Raw genomic sequence first — 23,490 nt, 5'->3', positions numbered from 1 at the left:
TTTCTGAATTAATCTGTTTTAAACAAATAGGTTGAATAGTAAATGATTCAATTGCTCATTCATAAAGACAGCGGCTGTGTCTGAAATTGCATATTCTCTGAGTAGGTAGGCCTACATCTTTTGAATAAGTGTTCTGCCTTGAATGAACCAGTGTTTTATAATGAATTGTTTGATAATTGAATAACTTACTCACTCATTGCTCATTCCTAAATTAATCTGTATTTTGAGGGAATCGTTTGAATGAATAATTCAATGACTACGTTTACAAGCTGTTAAAATTCGGGTTATGGTCGGGTTAAGGTCACTATTTGGGTTTCTGAAACATTCGGAATAACCCGTTTACATGCGTGAGTAGAGAGAGTTACTCCTGTATACATGGAATTTGTAATCAATTGGCAATATCCCGATGTAAACAGCGACGCACGGTTAGCGTCTGGACGTACGGACAACCTTAAGACGCAATATGCGTCATTTCCGATTCTTCTTCCTGTATCCAAAGACAACAACAACAGCAGCAGTACGCGGATAATGAATAGTTCGGGGCAGATAGCGATCGCCTTTGTTTGCGCTTTCCTCCTCGCTCCAAAAGTGTGGTGCTGTGCTGCGTCTCGCCATGTTTATCTCTAACGTTACTTCTTGTTTACTTCCGGTATACTGCACGCGGAGTTTTGTATGCGCCGTCTCTCCTCAAAAGACCAAGATTCCTTGCGAATAGAACATGCGCAGAACACAAATCAATGTTCCTTTTGATGGGGATATGCCGATACGCGTTTACATTACCAAATATTCGGGTTAGAAAAGGGGTACCCCAGGTATAATATCCGGGTTTTTAAAAACCGGGATATGAGCATATCCGGGTTTTTGCCGGTGTTTACATGGCCGTGCGCGACCGGGTTATTGCTAATATTCCGGTTTTGAACGGGTTATTGGCTGCATGTAAACGTAGTCAATGACTGTCACTTGTCACCACTAACCTGCAGTATCACTGAAAAATCCCCATCATAATGTTCAGTCCATAGGGCTCAGACTGACTCAAGTGAGTGAGTGATAGGCTACAAACAGCGAGTTACTCGACCATTTAGATTTGAAGACTGAAATTAACTGTTAGGCCTAGGCTATATAAACGATATTATAAAAAGTTAGGAGCATATACCGTTCATCATCATTGTTGGTGAATTTTCGCTGGCAAAATCCAGTCATTTCTAGCTCCTCTTCGCTAGATGTCCAGTGAGGAGGAGTGAATGTAATTTGGGCCTAATGGGTGGAGCTAGAATATACCCTAACCCAGTGATCTCAAACTCAATTCCTGGAGAGCCACAGCTCTGCACAGTTTTGCTCCAACCCTAATCAAACACACCTGATCCAGCTAATCAAGGTCTTCAGGATTACTAGAAACTTCCTTGCAGGTGTGAGTTGGAGCTGGTTGGAGCTAAACTGTGCAGAGCTGTGGCCCTCCAGGAATTGAGTTTGAGATCACTTCCCTAACCCTGTCCTAACCCTACCCACAACTCTATCCCTCCACCCCATTAGACGTCCAGAGAGGTGGAGCTGGACCAGGAGTTTTGCACGAGGACAAAAGTCTTTCCATCGCAGATTTCGGTTCAAGTCGGTCAAGTGGATTTGCAGCTTTGTGACCGCATCTTTGCTCGTTTGCACAGAAATATAATGTGCAGCAATTTTCCATGGCATCAGTTTTACAAACGGAAATATTCCGTTTTTAAAAGTAAGTAGAAAAGATGCTGTTTGTTCATTTGACCAATATCTGCGTTGTAGCCTAAAAATTGATTACACTTGGGGCCACTGGGTTTACAAAGAATGTCCTGTAAATAAATCTAATGTGTGAAATCCTTCTCCACATGATTAGACCACCATTATCTTGGTCTTGCCAAAGACACAAGATTGCCAAGCCACAAAATAACAATTTATTGCTTAAAAACCACATCATATTTAATTTTCTTCATTTAATTATAGATTCCCACATGTGGATGATTTTTGGAGGTTGTGTGGGATTCATCTCTGGGAGGTTTGGCCATCTAATTTGCCATTAAAATCCTGATGAGAAAAACATTGCACTGCATCATGGGGGTCACAAAATGATAGCCAATACAGGAGTCCATTATTGATATCAGCATGAACCGTAAGAAATTAAATCAAGGATTACATATGGACTAGAGAAACAAACAGATAGTTAATCACAGCATTAGTCTGAGCCAACGTCACTGAACCATATGACTCTTTTAAAGAAAAATATAATAGTGTTAATGAATTTCGGCATAGAGAACCCAGAGGTTGTTTAGTGATCTCCCAATAATGCTTTATGAGATTTGACCCCAGTTATAGACATTAATGTGCTTCATTTGAAATTGTTTTCATTACAGTGCTCATAAACCTCACACGTTAATAAATTGCCCCCCAAAAAAGTGTATCTTAGATGATGATGTGATCAAAAGCACTGCAGTTTATAGTTGATAGAAAGGGAGGTTTTCAATCTTTTTTTTGTTTCATATCTGAGCTATAGTCCAGTGCTTTTATGGAGTACTGAGAGAGTTGTTGTGCTTGGAGGTTCCCTTAAGGGGGAAATGGCTTTTCTCTCCCTACTCTGACATTTTAAAATGTCAATAAAATAAAAGCAAACATTTATTTTTACTTTGTATCGTAATTGCTAGTTTCACTGTCATCCTTGAGCATGAGTTTATTCTGAGCACAATTGTTAGCAAATAAACAATGAAGAACAAAAAATTATGTCAGAGATGTTTTGACATTCTGCAACAGAAGATTTTTCAGAGAATAGATGTATTTGATTAAGCAAATATCAGATACAGAAGAATGTTTGCCATGACTGACACACTGTTTGAGTGCATGTGACAAAGTTTTTTTTTTTTTTTTTTATGTTTTTTATTACAAGCTGTCATGTTTGTCATGGTACCCCCCCCACGGAAATCAAAAACTTGATTTCATTTTAATTTTACTTAATACGTTTTAATGTGAGAGGGAATGTTTAGCTGAACTTTAGCATGTTAAAGATGACCTAATATTGTATTTTTTGTGGTAACAAAAAAAATTGGTTTAGGATCAAACATCAATTGGTGGACTCCTAGAACTAGACAATGTTTTGGCACATCATCTACAGAAATGTTGCACAACTCCATTATGTCACAAATCATTGTAACATTATAAACACCCACCCTAACTGTATGCAATAAAGCTTGCTTAAGATATAGATGTATTTTGGATGATCTCTTCATTTTGTCAAGGAACGTATCACCCTGTTGCAGTGAGACATATTTCTTCATAACAAATGAAGTTGTAAATTTGTCTCTGATAACCATTCAAATTACCTGTTGCTGATCGATACCACACGTCCCTGTCTCTCAGATGTCTGTGAGCGCGCCAAATTTCTGTTCAAAATTTCAGTTTGTTAAAGAATCCTGATTTTTTTTTTTTATCTTGGTTTCCACAAAAATATTCATAATAAATGTTTAATAATAATAATTGTTTCTTGAGCAGCAATTCAGCATATTAAAATGATTTCTGAAGGATCATGTGACACTGAAGACTGGAGAGTAATGATGCTGAAAAATCAGCTTTGCCATCACAGAAATATATTACATTTTAATATATATTCAAATAGAAAACAGTTATTTTAAATTGTAATAATATTTCACAAAATTACTGTTTTTACTAGCATATTTTTATAATGCAGCCTTGGTGAACAGGAGATTTTCTTACCAACCATTACAGATCACACATATACCATCCCCAAACGTTTTAATGATAGTGCATGTTCGCAAATGCATTTGTTTGCATATACATTAATAATAGATGTTCTTTACTGAAATAATGTTGAGGACCCTTGTTACAACAAAAAAGTGACCGAACAATAAACTGTCAGTATATGAGCTGTTCAGTGATGGAAATGAGCAGATATCAGCGATTCAGCATGGTGAATAGGTGAATGAACACAATGTTCCTGTTTGAGATTTTCATAGGTCCCTAATGAATAATTCAATAGTATGTCTCTTTTTATCATTATAAGTTGTTGCTACAAATGTGTTTCTAGCCAAAAACTTTCAGTTCAAGATTTAAAGACTGAATGAATGGTGATGAACCATTCGACCTAATGACCTAAGATTTCCTCATGCTCACACCTGCATATTGAACTTGATCATTTGTTTCTTTAAATGTATTTATTGTGTTTTGACCATTATGGATTTTTTTAATTAAATAGGGTAGATTTAAGTGTGTGAATGAGTTTTGACTATAAAATAATGGTAAACAGTGGGAATGAAATGGATAATGGCTCCATGTAATGAAGATGCATATGCACAAAGCAGTCTTTCAGAATGCAAAGTAAGCATGGCTATATGTAGCTTTTCTGGGACTTTTTTTATTACTGCAGAATTCACAGAATACAAGGCACATAAGTAGGTTGCTCGAATAATCTTTTTAGAACAAAATAAACAATAGTTATATATAGAAGCCATTGGCTTTAGTGAACCTCTGATTACAGGTTTGTCATTTGGAAGTTTCACTGGGACAGTTTTTACCAATAAGGCACAGGGAAATGAAGTTGTTATGCTGTAACTACTGCCAGTTAGTAAGAACATCATTGGGTGGAGCACACAAATGCTAAGCAAGGATACTGATGGCTTGTTGGCAGTAGACCTTCTCTTTCCAGCTCCCACTCTTCGGCTAAACAGCACCAGTCCAAGAAGTGAATATGCACTGTAAAATTATCAAATATTAATTCATTATTAAATATGAATGAGGGGACATAGGGGTTTAATTAGCATAAGACTGGGTTAAGGCCAACATACAGAAGAACTGCAAAAGATTTCATTTCATATCATCTTACTGCATAGCTCAGTTTGTGTGAAATGTATTCTTAAACAGCCCGAATGGTTTCTCCATTAAAATCCAATACTCTGCACAGGTGAAAAGAAATCCATAAGATTACATTATTCATCTGGTTTCTTGCATATGCCGTTTTATCTTTTACCACAGATACACAGACACAGATATCCCATCTCAAATTATGCAGTTTATAATTATTTTTATATTCTTTAAACATGTTTTGTCCCTCATACAGTATATGACATACTTTGGTTATTCTGACTTATTGTAGGGTCTTTCTGCAAAGCTGAAAAAGAATGAGTCAAGCTATGAGTGTCACTCTATCTCTGCACTTGCTTCTGTTTTGCTGATTTATAGCAAATTACTATTTTGTGATACAGAAGGCAAAATAACATTTGTTCATTTTATAAAGGCTATCAGTGAGAGTTTTAAATAGGAAAATGTACCTGGGTCCTGTGAAAAGGGGGACCGAATAAGATCCTCTATCTATGGTATAATCCACTCATTTGGCCTGCAAGAGGAAGCAGCTGAAAAAGTTGCAATGAGATGAGATAATGTAATGCATTGCCTTCATTTAACCCAATTACCCAATTTCAAATTTTACCCAAAAACTTAACTTCTAACTTAGGGCTAATTACTTCTTGGACATAGTAAAAATCTCACTTCTGGACCAAAGAATGCATAAGTAGTAACACTCAGTTCCAAGAAAACCTGCAAATTCACTGTTCAGTGGAAAAGGGGAGGAGAGTTAACGGGGGAGTGGGGTCGTATGTGCGTCACGTTGCTCTTACTCAGCTTCCACCTGCCAAAGAAAACGATATGCTTCCAAAGGGCTTCTTAACTTGGCTCCACACACATGCTGGCAAATGGGCTCTTTGGACTCAAACACTGAACAAGTGTATCTGTATAATGAATAATAGAAGAAAATCATATATAATACAAAAAACATATCTCACTGACTTTCTAAGCTGTTAGCCATACTAAGAAAGGTTAATTGTGTCTATTAACAAGATTTTAGCCTCCGCAAAGGTTATGCTATACATTGATTTTGTAAAATTTGTCTTTTTTAAGGAGACAAAAAATGCATCCAGTAGCATGGTATATTTTCAGTGCAACTAATAGCAAACTATGATTAATTAGTTTTATTACAAGCATGGAATAGCCTACTTATATTTCCTTTAATACTTGTTTCTGAATGATTGCCTTTGTAGAACACTGTAGATCCACCCATCCGGGAATCCCGTCTTTCCCCGGTCTATATCCTAATAAGCTAATAAAAGTATTTATATTCAAAATATACAAAATATAATATAAAATATATTTCTAATGTCTATTTATGTGTTTATTAGTTAAGTAGCAGTGTAATAATGTAGCTACAGCCAGCACGTAATTATAAAAAAATAAAATAAAATAAAAAAAAGTTCACTATACTGCAATTAAAAAGTAGCATACAGAGTGTAAGATAGTGAGCTGGCCTCATTCTGGTGTTCAGGTGGCCGGTCGCAGTCAGAGCACCTTGCGCTTGCCTCCTGAATCCCAGCAGCACAGTATAAAAGCCAGAGGCAGCAGTGGACGGGATGAGAGATCTCCATCAGGATAACTGAGACTCACAGAGCTGCTCCGCACACTCATTCAGAAACGAACGATTCAACGGTACGATGTTGATGCAGGAATCTTACACACACTTTTTAAATAGCCTATAATTAAAATATCTTTGTCTCTCTTTGTATCAGTTATATTTCATGTAAATGTTCATGAGTATTATTTTACTTGCAGATAATCACTGATTAGTCACCAAAAGAGGGATGAAGACCATCAACTTTTTTACCGATTTGTTTCTTGTATTCGTAGCCAGTGATGCGAGCGCTTGGATTATCAGAAATGCGACTGAAACGCTCACCGGAACCAATCTCACTATCAATAAATCGGAAATGGGTGATGACGGATTGCCATCCATACCCAAATCAAGGCGAAAACGGTACATTTCTCAAGATGACATGATAGCAATTCTGGACTATCACAACAAGGTGCGCGCGAATGTTTTCCCACCTGCAGCAAACATGGAGTACATGGTAAGCATCCTACTCATTTCCAAAGAAACAATATGAAGCATTTTACCCCTCACTATCAACATTAAATGAAGCAGATTAGATTGAAATGCGGTGCTGCATTTAATTCATCCGACAGCTCCTCCTGCTGGATACAATAAAATATTATAATAGTTTATTATAATAGTCTCAAATCATTTAATCCCACCCGTAAATGTACTTTTGGGTTTAAAAGGTATTAAATACTCGTTGATTTATTTTACACAGAATTTGCGAGTATACAATATTGATTTAATGTAGCCTAAACATTTTTACGTGGGTGGTGTAAATAGTCACAAGACCAGAACAGGTTAATCCCAGCTTGTTTGCAATTACTACAATTAAGTAGCCAATTATAAAGTAAAACAAGTATGCCATTTACACACGCACGCGGGATTAAACATCTCTGGTCATGTGACTAAATGTTCACATGAAATCACACTAGGCTGCATCCAAAATCTCATACTTCCCTACTGTAGGTCACGTGATAATGACAACTTGTCGAATGTAGTACGTCCAGATTACATTCGTACACACTATATAGAACATAGGCCTACTTTTAGTAATCGTGAAATAATTACTTATTCAAAATAAGTAGGCCTAGCCTACTCAAGAGAATGTGATTTCGGACGCAGCCTAGGTGTGTTTGACTTGAAGTGGCACTGCGCAGACCGATCGGTGTATGACACCAAAGTACCACGAGAGCAATTAGAGAGCAGACATTAGCAGAAAGTAGGGCAGTTTAATCTTAGGTCTATTTGACATGGATTTTATATGCTTTCCTCCATGGTTTCAAATGTAAAAAATGTAAAATAATAAGAATAATTATAATATTTTTTATTGCACACAATTACCTCTGTTTTAATATATTTTTTTAGCTTTGGGATGAAGGCCTGGCCAGGTCAGCAGAAGCTTGGGCAGCCACCTGTATTTGGGAACATGGACCTCCTTACCTTCTCAGATATCTGGGTCAAAACCTCTCAGTCCGAACTGGCTAGTAAGTCTTGCAGGTGAACAGTTGTTTGCCATTGACAGAAAAACCTCTCATATCTTTAGTGTTCCTTGAATAAAGAAGAATGGTGCTCATTTAAGACTTAAAAATGTCACTTTGGCAGCATTATCAAATTACAAATGATGAACAAGACTCAAGGCATCAGGCCAGACCAGAATTGTGTTTTGGATACAGTCCAGTGTATAATACTGTCCCCCCACCCCCCACCCGCCCGCCCAAATTGTGCTCCTGCCAGTTACCGCTCCATTCTTCAGCTGGTTAAACCTTGGTATGATGAGGTCAGAGATTATGCGTTTCCATACCCGCGCGACTGCAATCCCCGCTGCCCGATGCGCTGTTATGGACCCATGTGCACACATTACACACAAGTGAGTTTGGTTGCAAGTCATAATTCAGATGAAGCAAACAGCAAAAACTTGCATGTCTGATGCTCTCTGAATGTTACAGATGGTGTGGGCGTCATCAAACAGAGTCGGATGTGCCATCCAAACCTGTTACAATATGGTAGTGTGGGGCGCCGTGTGGAGGGAGGCAACGTACTTGGTCTGCAATTATTCCCCAAAGTTAGTCATGTTTTTATCCTTTAACGTGACTCTAGCCAGACCTTACACTCTACAAGAGCACAGAGTGTGCCATTCTTAGTCTGATAATTCCAGAGCATGACTAAAGTGTTACGCATGCTTGTCTTTGTGGCATATTTTTAAAAGAATCCTATTTTTCAGGGGCAACTGGATTGGCGAAGCACCTTACAGAGTCGGTGTGCCATGCTCAGCCTGTCCTCCAAGCTATGGGGGTTCATGCAGCAACAACATGTGCTATCCTGCCATCAACTCAAACTTCATGTACTGGTTTAAATAAGCTGTCTGTCATATGTTTAATGCAATTTTACAGTAATATACTGTGTAATATATCTTTTAAATATGTATGCGTTTTGTACAGCAGATTTAGCTGCTTTTTTGTATGTGATACTATCGATTCCAGAAATGGTGCTAATGTTAATACAATCTTAACATGACTGTTTTAGGATCAGCCATCATATTGATGCTCATGGATAGTAGTTATAGTTTCTTCTGGTTCACAGATCAAGTCTGTACTGATCACTCTATATAAGAATGTTTATATATTCCACTTTTATACGCTTTTCTTTTTTTACATCCATTACGTCAGGGTTTTTCCAAGGTGCTTAGACATAAAACATTCAAGCTATTTTTTGTTTTTATAGCTGTACATGTATTTTCAGTAGCAAAAACCGCTCTGAGGTTTTTGTAATGATAACGTTGAATGTATTTTCAACATTTTTATTTGGTTATGTAAAGTTCTCATGTTTAGTTATATTATATGGTGTTTGTGCGCGTGTTACATTTAACTCTATCAACTGGCAATTCATGATAAATGATCATGGAATGGTGCTTTTCTGTGTCGAGGATTGCTACTCTGAATTTGATTCGCTTTTCTTTTTACGTAATGTTTGCTGAACAGTGATGTTGCCATGGTTACACTAACATGACCTCAGATTGTGACCTCTACCAAACTCCACATCCTAGCTTTTTAGTTCTCTGGGAGAGAGGAGGTGCATCTAAGCTATTAAATGTATGATTGTGTCATTTCATATACAATGATATATAGTGCATTATTTTGTGCCAGCATAAGAGCTCCTTCAATTGGTGGCTCACTGAGATTGAGAATTATTCGTTATACATTCCCAGCACATAGTAGCGGTATTGTTTTCTTCATGTTCTTCTTCTTTTTAAATGGGAGATATATATTGTATGCTCTTATGTTATTTTATCTCCCTAAACACAAGATACAGTAGCACTACTAGCACATATTGCACTGAGATTGTTAATATTTAGCCCAATATGCAGTTGGTGTAGTTTAAGTGTTTCTACAGTTTTGTGCTGAAAATATATACAAATAAAGAATTCTTTGCTACTTGTGAGTGTCTGTTTTGGGGTACAGTTTAAGGTGCTTTGTATGTGTGTGAAGTGTCATTCAAAGGTAGTTTTAAGTTTACTGAAAAATTGTATTTGCAAATGCACAGTGACATTCAAGAGATGTATTGGGTTCATATGGAAACACATTTCTAAGATTTTCCTGGCACATGTTACTTCACATTGTTTCAGTGTCTTTCAGAGACTGCTGCATTACTTTATGGATTGTGTAAACATGTGTCCATGAAGCTAAATGGTTCCAGTTTTCCTGGACAGTTCTTCAGCGATTCTCCTCATCCACTTTTCAGATTTAGTTTTGCATTATTTCTTCTTTTGTCAACCTCTTGTGTTACTTTGAGTGTAGGCCTATGCCTTTCTGTTCTGTTTCTGTTGAAAAATTCAGAGCTGTCTTCAAATCTGCAGGACTCGATTATAATAGTTTTGAGACACCTGAAAATATTCCTGATCACTGTGCAAGACTGATCTGGTGAAAACATTCTCAGCATTTCTGTATGTTGATAAAGCTGAAATACGAGACATGGTAAACCAATAGTATGTTTGCTTAGGAAAAAAACAATATACCCCTGTTTTTATAATTTTGCAGACCATCGATATTGGCTGTGGATGTGAGCACAAAAACAAAACAAAACTGAAAGACTTCCCCCTTTCTACCACCAAATAACAAACATAACAATCCAGCTCTCTCAGCAAAATATAGGTCAAAACCACTGCATACATTGCAGCTAGCAGAGAGGGCCTGCTAAAGGCAACAGATACATCAAAATAATCATTATTTTATTTATTTTCACACTAAAGAAAAATCATCCTTTACCAATTGCGTGACCTCTTCTACAGATGTGCTTATTTTAAAGAATACCCTTTAAATTACTAAGATAAAAGGAAAACGTATTATGTGACTTTGCCAGAAATACTAGATTATCATGAGACAAATTAGAAAGCCTCTCAAATTAAAATTCAAGCTGTGGAAATCAGTTTTGTATAGGCTAAATGTAATCAATATAATCATCCAGCCCAAATGTTTCATCATCCAATCATCCATGTCATGTTTATGGAGAGTTTCCACAGTTAGTTTTATCCATATAGCGAATGCTTAAAAAATCACTCCATGCTGCCATCTAGTGTTGGTTTGGGCTATTACACAGATACACAACACTGTACACAGTGTACAGCAAAGTCAAATAGATAGATAGATAGATAGATAGATAGATAGATAGATAGATAGATAGATAGATAGATAGATAGATAGATAGATAGATAGATAGATAGATAGATAGATAGATAGATAGATAGATAGATAGATAGATAGATAGATAGATAGATAGATCTTCATACGATTGGGCAGTCTTGATTTTTTTTAAAGCATTTATGGCAATCAAAAAAAACACACTAAAAAAACACAGAAACACAAATGAAAATAATTATTTTCCACTCTGACTAAATTACTAGAAATACAGGCAAATGCACCGGTATATATACCTAAACGCTTCTGTGCTGTGGGTGTGTTTGTGGGCGTGGCTTAAAAGTACACTATAAATGAGAAACGCAGAATCACAAATTTAAACATTTGAACGTTCATTATTTATCCGCACGATGACCCATGATGACTCATTCATAAAGAAACTTGCAAGCAGATCAAAACAGATGGGCTCGTGCATTTGAAATGCAAAAACTGCAGAGAAACATTATTTCAGTAGGCTAGGTCAACACCGGATCTAAACGTCCACGCGCAGAACCGCATAAGGTAAAATGCTGCTTACTTTCAGTATAAAGAACACTTAACATTTTTTCTGCAATATGTCAAAGGAATTGATGCTACTACAAACTTTATAAGGGTAACTCTAGTAAAGATAATAATATCATTATTTTAAGAGATAGCATTAGAGTTACTCATAATATATATAGGCTATGATATGCAGACTTCAAAGACTTGTGTGGTTGGTTTTAATGCAGGACACGACTGTATGAAATATTGCATGTGTGTGGCAAAAGGCGTACACAAGTCTTTGACAAGTTGTGAAAATGCTGAAACTGCACTTTTCAGTCAGGCTTGTGAACTGATCTATAGCTGAGCATCCATGCGAACCAATCCACATAATCAAATCTAATTATTATGTCATTCTGTTACACCGCATTATGTATAAATTTAATACAAAAATGTATATAAAAATATACATTTATGTGCGTTAAAATGTAGATCTGATTACAATCATTTTGATTTCACAGACAGAGGACAGATACCACTTTGGATTTTGTTGCTGACAGATGTGAAGGAAACATGAAGTGTGGACATGAAGATTTATTTAGTGGGTTTGTGCTGCTTGTGATTGTCCAAACGGTGGTTTCCATGGTCATTCCCAATGCCACCCACTTAGAAGCCATCCTGGAAAAATACATGGATAAGGATGAGGCTTGGTGGCAATCCAAGCCAAGGGGCAAGAGAGCAATTTCACAAAGTGATATGCAACTCATTCTTGACCTACATAATAAGCTTAGGGGTCAAGTGTACCCCCCTGCCTCAAACATGGAGTACATGGTAAGATCACATGATTCTCCCTCAGTCACAATCCTGCTGAATCATGTTCCTAACCTACACAGATTTATCATGATCCAATATATATTTACTGCAGAAGGACTTACAGAAATTGAGGGTCAGACTTTGTACCTGCTAAATAGTCAATAAAAATAAATTGTCTACTACCATTATAATTTTGTCTAAATAAATGAAGAACAAACCACTAAACTTAAAACAATTGGTTTCAATGGTACAAGTGATTTTAGACATATTTCCATTATAGTGTTGAAAATTTATATTTTAAGATTGCAGTGGTATTAAACTATTAGTGTTTTTGCAGATTAACTTTAACTGAGCATTAGATAATGGCAAAAGGAATGTACATGTAAATATACATTATCTGCTGATAAATATCAAATATTATTGGCAGATACCAATAAATTGAAAATCTCTCATATCGGCTTATAACTAATATGGTACTAATATATCGTTCATCCCTTCATTAAATCAAACTACCGGAATAAAATATCAAATGTAGGCATTTTCAAAAACTAGGCTACTGCAAATGTGAAAACCTTCTATAAGTTGTCTTGTGACTTTGAAAAGACTAAAAAGTGTGCTTAAGTGCAACTTTTCCTTTGAATTGGGAGTTAAAAGTCTATTTGAACATTGGTGGGGTCATGAGGGGGCTCATAAATTTATCAGATGGCTCTGCCAACCAGTATTGGGTAACCAACCATAACCGCACTTTGAACAAATGCATTCAAACACACTGAACTACAGTCAAGTTTGTGGTCTACAACAAATAGTTCATCAGGTCCATCAGGGAGGCCAAAATGCAGCTTCTCCTTCCCACGTTCTGTGGCTCACCTACTGTATATGGCACTCAGCCAGACCTCTCAATTGCTTTCTGGCCAAAAATGGCCTGATACTTCTTAGAACCGTCTATGGTTTGCTGCTGCTGCTGCTGCTTCTTCCCACTGCATTGCAGTTGGCAGCAATGGAGGCAAATATTGACTCGCACTTCAAAGACAGAATAGAATAGAACTCTCTAAATGTTCAATATATCATTAATTTCTCGGCACTGCGCATGGATCATTCCATATGACTGACACTTGCAATCAGCTGTAAGAGAACCGTTTCAAAACATTCTTAGTCAATTACTTTTGAGTTGATAACATCTGTGGCGCTCTGGGACTCTGAACAATTCAGAGTTAAATCTGTCAAATGCCTCCAGCCTGTATCCCTCAGCAAAGTTGAACAGAATGTGTCTTTGTGTGGGGCGCAGGTAGGGGAGGAGACATTAGCTACCTCCATTCTGTGCAGTCCTCTGGGTAATTACTCTGAAAAGGAAGTGGAGGGAGTCACAGAGGATGCATATCTCCCTTGGAATGCACCCAGATGGTCGCTGTAACAGCAAATTAGGCATCACAACAAATAAACAATGTCAAGATGGGTCTCAAAGGCCACATAAAATGCCAGCAGGCTTTGCATCTCTATGCTGGTTCTGCTCATATTCAGAAAGCTTGCTAGGCTTATATGCGCCTTAAAGACCGATATTACATTTACAATTATGGTAAACATTTCAAGTGCATGTTGACGACAAGACATATTTTATACAGCTCGCATTAACATCATAAACAGCAGGAATGCCATTTAAGTAGCATCTAAGTTAGATTAAAATGAAAAATATTTGATTTATTTATTGTGCAATATAAAAGAATGATCAAGGTGGTTCAGCAATAGCATTTGTTGAGGACTGCTGGAATGGAATGCACCAGCTCTGCACACATGGAACAGATTAGCGCACTGGCAGGGCAGCAAACGACGTATATGTCATTTTAAATGAAACTGCTGTGTATTGAAATAATCAGAGCCCTGTGCAGAACAGTACACTGTGTTTTCTTTCATACAAAACAGTTTAAACCTGTAGCAATCCTAATGGTAGGTTTAATGTCTTTTGTCCCAAGTTAGTGAAACAGAAATGCTTTATGGTTTTTAACTTCAACTGCCCCACTTGTAGATTTGTATCAATCTACTGGTCAGAAACAACCATGCATTGACGTACATAGGCAGAAGCAGGTTCAACCATATGCCAAAAATGTTATCAGAACATCTTTCTGAGGTGCTTTTTCTGCAAAAAATTACGACAGATTCAGCTGCTGTGTTACCTATATTCACACAGTCAGTGTTTGGGATCGGCAACCGCATTTCACAACAGGTGTTACTCAACCTGTACAATACATACAGTACAGTATTGAAGTCGCTACTAATAACCTATGTATTAGTATAAGTTATCACAAAACTGATGAGAGTAGCTCTGGTGGAAAACAGTGACACCTAGCTCATTCGGTCTCTGCAAAATACCAAAACCACACATGAAAACACGCAACACAAATTAGATGCGCGCGTATGTTGTACAGTTGTCCAGTACAGTTATATTCACTTGAAAATACCTTCACAGGTCGTCCATCTTGTAAATAACCAAACTGTTTTGAGCACTCAAATACAGGACAGATAATTATTTTATGTTGCTTTGTGAACGTGGCTTGTGTTTCTACGCTGTTACAGGTGTGGGACAATGAACTAGAAAGGAGTGCTGAGCACTGGGCACACACTTGTCTTTGGGAACATGGACCGTCTCACTTACTGACCCGGATTGGCCAGAACCTGGGAGCTCACTGGGGCAGGTGCTGTATTAAAAATGGATACAAACAATATTGAGGTCACATCAAATAACAATTGCATCTCATGCAGATCTTATACAGTGCATTAACTGTCATCTTTAAATATGATTTTCTTCAGAGACAGACCCCCGACATTTCATGTCCAAGCCTGGTATGATGAGGTGAGAGATTTCAGTTACCCCTATCCACAAGAGTGTAACCCTCACTGCCCCTACAGATGCTCTGGACCGGTCTGCACGCATTACACACAGGTAAAAACACATTCACGTTACCAAATCAACAATATCCGCAAAAAAACTGGCAGGAAAAATAGTCACCAGTTTACATTTAGTCAATTTTCTTTTCAAATGTATTTTCACAATATACATTGTTTCAAAGCACCTTTACAGAAACACATGATGTTAACTCTTTCTCTGCCAGCATTGTTACCATTTTATTCTAGCTTCATGCATTCTTTTTTTTAATCAACACTTGAATGTGGATAGGTTTCATAAAAAAAGCAACATTGGCGCCGATAGCCTTGTGGTTAGCGCCGACATAGTGCAACTGCGCCTCCTGCGACCCAAGTTCGATTCCCAGCTCGAGGTCCTTTCTCTACCCCTCGCTTTCCTGTTAAAATCTCTACTGTCCAATCCAATAAAGGCACAAAAAGGCCAAAAACATAACTTTAAAAAAAGCAACATTTTGAAAAAAAAGGGATTCATCTGGATCAGATTCAGAACAATGATTAAAATATAGTAGATCGAGTCCATCAAGCCCTCAAAGCTTGCACAGTCTATAACTCGTCCTGCGTCGACATTTCATTCAGTAACATTAGGCAGTTTTGGTTTATGCTGTTTAATGTTTGATGGCCTGTGTAAGCAATGCTTCTATTGCTTGTTTCTGATTCTTCTTCGCTGTGTTTTGATTGTACCGTATAAAAGTTAAAACATGGATTGCCGGAAATTTCTCATCAATAGCAGGGAAGCGTTGCGTTCTCAATTCTCTCAATGGCGGGGAAAGTTAATGTTTATAATATCTTAATATCTTCATGCCTTATAGTCGTATTTAGCAGATTAGAGCTGGGTGATAATATAGTTGACATTTTGTGACAATACAAGCAATCAAGCAGGTGAGATATGCAATGTAGTAAATGTTATATTATGATTTGTTCACAGCTGGTTTGGGCCACAAGCAGCAAAATTGGCTGTGCCATCAATGTGTGCTACAACATGAATGTATGGGGGATGATCTGGACCAAAGCCGTGTATCTGGTCTGCAATTACTCTCCCCCGTATGAACGTTCATCTTTTTTTCTTTTTTTTTTTGCAATATGACATAGTTCTAATAAAGCACTATTATTAGCTTTTGCCTTGTGCCATCCTTTTCTCAGAGGAAACTGGTGGGGACATGCACCATACAAGCACGGGACCCCTTGCTCTGCTTGCCCACCCAGCTATGGCGGCGGTTGCAGAAACAACCTCTGCTATAAAGGTACTAAACTGACTATATTATTCAATTGATGTTTAATGTTCCTTTTTTTGTTACGTATTTAAATATAGTAACATAATGTGTTAATTTAGCATGATTAAAAAACAATGAAAAGAAAGAAAGATAAACAAATTTCAATTCAATGTCAATTAATTATCTTGAATTATATTGGCAGCAAATTGATATGTGATTAATTGCGATCAATTTGATCCATTATCATGACGTACAGTAATGGCTGAAAGAGATGTCTGGAGGGGTTAAAATGAAAAATGAGGAAAACATTTTTTAAATATTTTAAATATGAGGGAAGAATAAAACACTAAACTTGGTTAAGGTATTTATCTGATAAAATTATTTGGCAAAAATCAGCTATTATTTTGACAGTTCTCTCTTGTTTTTGCCCGTGTGCCTAATTTCTTTGTATGACAGCCTGGCCAAAAATTATGTTTGCGCAATTTGGCATGTTTCATTGCGTTATCACAAATAAAACAATTGACGCAAAGCACAACTATGCAAAATGCTTACAAAATCTTTAACACGTTTTTTGAATAATACTTCAATAATAATAGGTCAATTTTCCTAGGCCAAACATCACTTTTGGCCACTACTGTATTATGCAGTTAAACTATTTTCATCCCTAAACTAGTTATGAAAACAATATTTAGCTAACATTTGTGAAGGCTGTAAGTCATTTTTTTTTTTAAAGTAATTAAATTGTGCTCTCTTCAGATGATGGCAGTCATTATCATTACACCCCTGAGGCAGAGGAAAACAACTATATCGAACCAGAGCCAGTCCGAAGCCACGACACTCACTACAGGGATGAGACCACGACTCCGTCTCCCAATGAGAACATTGAGAGGAATGAAGTCATCAGTACTTCCCAGATGTGTAAGCTACTTTAAGCTCATTGATTGACTTAAGATATTCAAAAGTGGGCGGGGCTGTAATGTCTTTGCTGGGTGACATCAGAAGGTATGTATGTTTCTATGTACATTCTCTTGGGGTATGTTTACAAGCAGTGCAATATTGAAGAAAGAGAATCATGTCATTCTCTTATTTAGCACATGAAAACCCATTACTTAAAGGTTAACCAGAAAATACATAACACATCTTTGTTTGTATATATTTTTCTGCAGCTCAGCAAGTAGCATGTGATACTAGATTACGTGATCAGTGCAAAGGAACTACTTGTAACAGGTATAATTCACACATCAGTTACTAAACAGTGTGGTTGGGTCATGCTACTATGAATTATTTTCATGACTGGTCAATCTTTAATCAGGTACGAGTGCCCGCCAGGCTGTTTGTACAACTATGGAAAAGTATTTGGATCAGGTCATTATGACATGGTAGGTGAATACATTTGCTTTGTATTACTTTTTATCTCAATGTGGCATCAACTGTCAAAGATTTTCAAGTTGATTTTTCCAGTTACACATTTATATACTGTATCAGCTCTGTATTTATATATTGTGGTCAGCTCAGGGTCTCTCTTATTAATGTTGCTGTTTTTCCAGCAATCCAGTATCTGTGGCAGCGGCTTGCATGCTGGAATAATAGATGATGATGGAGGCTGGCTGGATGTCACAAGGGTGGGCAGAAGGCAACGATTCTCAAAGTCCTTCAAAAACGGAGTTCAGACTCTGGCGTAAGTCATAGAACCCACATGCTTGTTTCATGCTGCTGGATGTAGGTTCAACATTGTTCTCACAATTTTTTTCCAATTAATGTTAATCCTCAGGAAAAATCAGAGTGCCAATGCCTTCACCGTATCAAATGTCCCAGGTCAGTGCACGGATGATCATTCATAATGAGATAAAGTTGCTAGAGTTTCAGAAAAGAAATTTAAAAACAAATATTTTGTGACTTCCAGTGAAAGCAGTTAATTGTGAAACTACGGTGGCACAATTCTGCCCTTTCAAGAAACCAGTTCAGCACTGTCCCAGGTGAATTTACTTTATAATAAAAAATATTATTGACCGATTACACAAGATACCATGTAGTAAATTTGGAAAAAGCATTTTGTCGTTAATAACGCAACAGCTAAGAAGATGTTTTTTTTTGTTTTTTTTTCAGGTTGTATTGTCCTCGTAATTGCTTGTATGGCAGCTATGCCCGAGTAATCGGAACCCGCTATTATTCAGATGTAAGTCTTAATGCCCATTTTCACACAGAACATGTTTTTGCATTCCATAGCACTGCTTTTCCATTGTTTTTCTATGTAAACATGCACTAGATGGTCATTTTTTGATTATAGCTCTCATATCTTTAAAAAAAACGTGCCACTTAAATTAAAAGCAGCATCTAGGGACACTGTGTTAGAAATGAAAAAAATAACACAATGTCCCTAGATGCTTTTAGGGCCTAGGCATTGTGTTTTTAAGCACAAAAATTATGTTATGTGAACAATTTTGATTCTGTGTTTTCTACAACTATCTGCCCTGCTATAAATATTAAGAAGTCACTGCTATCTTCTAATTACATTAGAACACCATTATATCATTGAAAAAAACATATGATAGATCTTTTTTAATATCTCAGTTGTCTCTCCTAGCCTGCAATGTTGAAATGGAGAGCAAATACAGACTTTTACCAACATTTTCTGCTTCTCAGATTCTACTTCTGAGAAACAAACCATAGCAATCTCACAAGTTGTAAACTATCAAAAACGATTTCAAATTGCTCAGATTTGCTCTGACACCAAAACTTAATTTGACTAAAACTATCCACATTATTTGTTATAGCTGTATACCAATATTATATGTAAAAAAGTTGTGTCTACTTTTAATTCCATTAAGGAACTTTTAAAGTTTATACTTAAACATAATTGATTACTCACATAGGTCTCCTGAGCTATAAAAGAACGATGTCTGAGCAATGAAATGTTCCTATGGGTCGCTATATAGCGGCTATTAAGTCACTGTTTTGTTACAACTGCAGTAGAAAATGGCCGTATTTCCTCTTTCTGTCCCACTGAGCAGAATTCCAGTATATGCAGGGCAGCTATCCACGCAGGGGTGATTCGAAGCGACTCGGGAGGTTATCTGGACGTAATGCCTGTAGACAAAAGGAGGCAGTACAAGGGCTCCTACCAGAATGGCATCACCTCAGAGAGGTACTGAGTGTGTTGAGTCAGCTTTTGAGCTACTACTTCTGTGTAGATGATCTTTCCTTCTTGGCTTCTGGTCTTCAGACTAATTATCTAATATCCCTGTATATGAGCTTGGTTGGATAATGTAATCATGTTATGGGTGGCTGAACCGTAATGTTATAAACCATCTGCAAAATAAAACCAGACCACCAACACAGCCTGGTTTTATTTTGCTTCATTACATAGCATGTTGAGGGTATCATGAGTATCTGAAGAAGTGATTAATGAATCATACTAGCATATAAACCATATATATTTCTATCCTGCTGGATCTGGATTAATATTGGCCATTATTCTTCCATTTAGCCTACAGAATCCCTCAGGAGGCAAAGCATTCAGAGTGTTTGCGGTCATTTGAAACCATCCTCCAAGGACGGATGCAAAGAAATAGAGCTCTTGGTAATGTAACAGCCGGTAATTACCGTGCATTTGGTTTGCTGGTCTTGCTGGGCTGGATTTAAGGCCAGGGCTGTCACGAAAAATATCCTCAACAGGAAAAAAAAGACATTGACTTTGACACCATCTGGTCCTGAGAAAACTGAGTCTCCATGATTTTGGTCTGCATGTAAATGTCATGTATATACGAGTTGTAAATACAGTTTTTATTCATTGCATTCATTCTTGTATGTTTTATATAGGTATATGTTGTTATTTTAAGCACATAAAGATATTAAGCATTCCTTAAAGTAACAAAATAGGCAATTGTGCATGCGAACACAACAGTGTTAATCTCTGAACATGTCAGATGTGTAGAAAAGGCCATATAATATTACAGTTTATATTTTTGTAAACATATTTTTTTAATCAGTGTTCAGAAGCTGCTCATTGGTGTATTGCGCTTTACAGTATATTATGCTGCGTATGTTCAGAATTTGATACTGTAACAACCTGGCAGGCCAGGAAATCATTATTGCTTTAGAAGAATTTGAAAAATGTACCACAAAAGGAGCAATATGGAAAAGAAGAGACTTTTTTTGTGTTATTTATTATCATGCAATCTAAAATAAAGATATTTAGACTCATAATTCTTCTGTTGCAAATATTACTATAATATCCTATTATGACTTTGACTGTGAACATTTTGAGTACATCTTATTGCGGAGAAAGTACATTGAAATATTTCACAATGGTCCCATCACAATGTCCAGTTTTGATGTATTATGTATTTGAATTTCTGTGATTGTTGGCTGAACACAGCTGTGAGGTTACTTCAAATTCAAGACTCTGAAAAGCACAGACGGAGCCTCTGCACCTTGAAGAATGAAAACCCAACGTGCCTCATGTGAAAATACTCAACTTCTGCTGGCAGTGCACCGGCACCACAGACAAAGAAGGACATTGTGTGTATGCTGGTGTGTGTGATGGTTTTAATCTCACTTCCTGGAGTGCATTTCCTCCATGTCAGGCACAGATGTGGTTGAGTGGTAGTAGCAGGCTCTCTGTCACTCACCTTGACCTCTCTCATTTCCTGTCTGCCCTCTCAGGCTCTCTCGAGATCGTTGCCTCCAGGCGTAGAACCCTAGTTTATCACAAAATCACAAGTATGTTCCTGCCTTGTTCATATAGAGGTGCACTCATTAAATGTCTCCTTATTAAAAAGTTTTACTCAGGAAGAAATGAGCAGTACACTACCATTCAAAAGTTTGGGGGCCGTAATATTTTCTTTTAGGAAATGAATGCTTTTATTCAGCAAGGAAGCATTAAACTGATTAAACAAAAGTGACAGTAAAGACATCTATAATGTTATAAAAGATGTCTGTTTCAAATATATGCTGTTCTTTTGAACTTTCTTTTCATCAAAGAATCATTATATATATATATATACACACAACTGCTTTCAACATTGATAATAAGAAGGAATGTGTATTGAGCACCGAATCAACAAGTTAGAATGATTTCTAAAGGATCATGTGACACTGAAGATTTGGAATAATGAATGTTAAAAATTCAGCTTTACCATAACATGAATATATTACATTTTAAAATACAGTAAAAAAAACAACAACTTTATTTTAAAATGTAATAATATATTTTAAAATATTACTGTTTTTATTGTATTTTGGATCAAATAAATGCAGTCTTAGTGAACATAAGATACTTCTTTAAAAATCTTACTGACCCCAATAGTGCGTGTTATGAAAAATTATGTACATTCATTATGAGAATAAGACTTAAGTCATAAAAGTAACCATAAAAAGCTGTTTTATTTTACATAGAGCAGGTCACCTCATGGAGGACACCATGTTGAAATCACATGACTAGCAAAACACTCTCTTTTCATCTCAGTAATCGTTATTGGAGACTTCTGATGGTAGAATAAAGTCATGATGACTGAACTATCTACAAAAGCATTTGTAACAGAAAACATAAAAAACAAGATCCATAGTCAAGAATCTTTGTGAGGTCACAAATGTTAAGCATACATCTTGCTTATATTTATCAGCTTTTGCAAAACAATTTGCTATAGAAGTTACACATTGCAGTAGTTATCCATCTTTTGTCAACCCACACTTTGAAGCAAGCTTTCTAAACAATAGTCACCAGCCTGTTGACAGTTACCTGGAGATGGAAGCTGTGTTGTGGAGGAACCAGAGCAGATCTGTATGATGGTATCCAGAGAGAAGAGGCATGCATCAGAGCTCTGTCAAAATTCACAGGCCAGTGTGGCAGAAGCTGGAGCTGGAACAGGATAAGGACACGTCTGTACTCAAGACACAGAGGATGGCACTCCAATCAGAGAACTGATTCTGCACAAACAGTGTATCATGAGTTTATCTACAAAAACACAATGGGATTGTTCCTGGAGGTTTTTTTCTATTTTTTTTCACATTGACAATCTAAGTCTCCCAAGTGTCAACCCCAGCAAACACATGCCTATATATCCTCAAGATATGTTGTGGACCTTTGAACGTGGGCAGCGAGTGTGAAGCAACACAGGTTTCACATGCTCATGTGTTCTTGGATTAGATCCAAGGTCTGAAAACAGTGTGACTTTATTTGCACCCAACAGACTATTGGCTGGATGCATATAAACTGTAATGAAAAATCAAAATGAATAATGATCAGTACGCCACCAAACACTATGAGCATACCCTGTTTTTTCCTAATAATGTGGTTCACTGCCATGAATTTAAGAAATATGATTTATCTTAAGCATTTATTAGACTGAGAAAGACCCTTAACTAAATTATATTCATGATTACGGTCTAGATCAGGGGTTTTCAAAGGGGTCTGGGGGCCACACGGGGGTGCTAGGGGGTCTACGGAAAATTTGAGAGAATTTTTGAGAGAAATTTGAGAGAACAACATGTATTGTTAGGACTGCCAAATTCACCATGTTAACTTAAAATATTAAATACACATGTGTAATGCAGTACTTTCTTTATTTGTAACATCTGATAGTCATGTTAATTAAGTTAAATAATATCAAACCCTTAAATGCATGAATGTTTCGCCAATTATTATTACATATTCGGGTCTTTAGTGACCCGGATTTATATCTAACACGGAAGGATCTCTACCTGTCGAGATAATATAAAACTCTCCTGATATTAGAGTAACAATTACAGAAGAATCAAATAAAGCATATTTTGTTACTTTTTGGAGCTTGGAAGGGTTCAGTTTGAGCAGAATCCTCGTCAGTGTCACGGTGTGGGTTTTGTCTTGTCTGTCACGTGATTCCCTGTTTGTCATGTGATCCTGCCATGTGTCTTGTCATTTTGTTAATTGTTTGCTCATTGTCTACAGGTGTCTCGGATTTAC

The 23,490-nt window shown here is 36.9% G+C and overlaps 2 protein-coding genes across 3 annotated transcripts; both read left to right on the top strand.

The window, feature by feature from the left end:
• The first annotated feature begins 6,288 nt into the window (after positions 1–6,288).
• Positions 6,289–9,884, top strand: pi15b (peptidase inhibitor 15b). Of its 2 annotated transcripts, none has more exons than XM_084118584.1 (6): positions 6,289–6,507; positions 6,631–6,926; positions 7,820–7,938; positions 8,189–8,321; positions 8,401–8,516; positions 8,676–9,884. In XM_084118584.1, exons 2-6 carry the CDS (start codon positions 6,660–6,662, stop codon positions 8,809–8,811), a joined length of 771 nt encoding a protein of 256 aa, XP_083974710.1. In that variant the 5' UTR covers positions 6,289–6,507; positions 6,631–6,659; the 3' UTR covers positions 8,812–9,884. The 2 variants fall into 2 exon arrangements, with proteins under 2 accessions (XP_083974710.1, XP_083974711.1); XM_084118585.1 differs by having other exon boundaries at positions 6,434–6,507; positions 6,706–6,926.
• Positions 9,885–11,463: 1,579 nt separating this feature from the next.
• crispld1b (cysteine-rich secretory protein LCCL domain containing 1b) lies at positions 11,464–20,752 on the top strand. Its single transcript, XM_084120715.1, has 15 exons — positions 11,464–11,646; positions 12,129–12,438; positions 14,989–15,107; positions 15,223–15,355; positions 16,262–16,377; positions 16,477–16,577; positions 17,304–17,465; positions 17,714–17,774; positions 17,860–17,926; positions 18,095–18,225; positions 18,319–18,362; positions 18,451–18,523; positions 18,654–18,723; positions 19,559–19,692; positions 20,035–20,752. Exons 2-15 carry the CDS (start codon positions 12,181–12,183, stop codon positions 20,084–20,086), a joined length of 1,521 nt encoding a protein of 506 aa, XP_083976841.1. The 5' UTR covers positions 11,464–11,646; positions 12,129–12,180; the 3' UTR covers positions 20,087–20,752.
• Positions 20,753–23,490: the final 2,738 nt, after the last annotated feature.

Source organism: Abramis brama (genome assembly GCF_963993115.1).
Source record: "Abramis brama genome assembly, chromosome: 7".
NCBI lineage: Eukaryota > Metazoa > Chordata > Actinopteri > Cypriniformes > Leuciscidae > Abramis > Abramis brama.
This window is presented reverse-complemented; position numbering and strand designations above follow the sequence as displayed.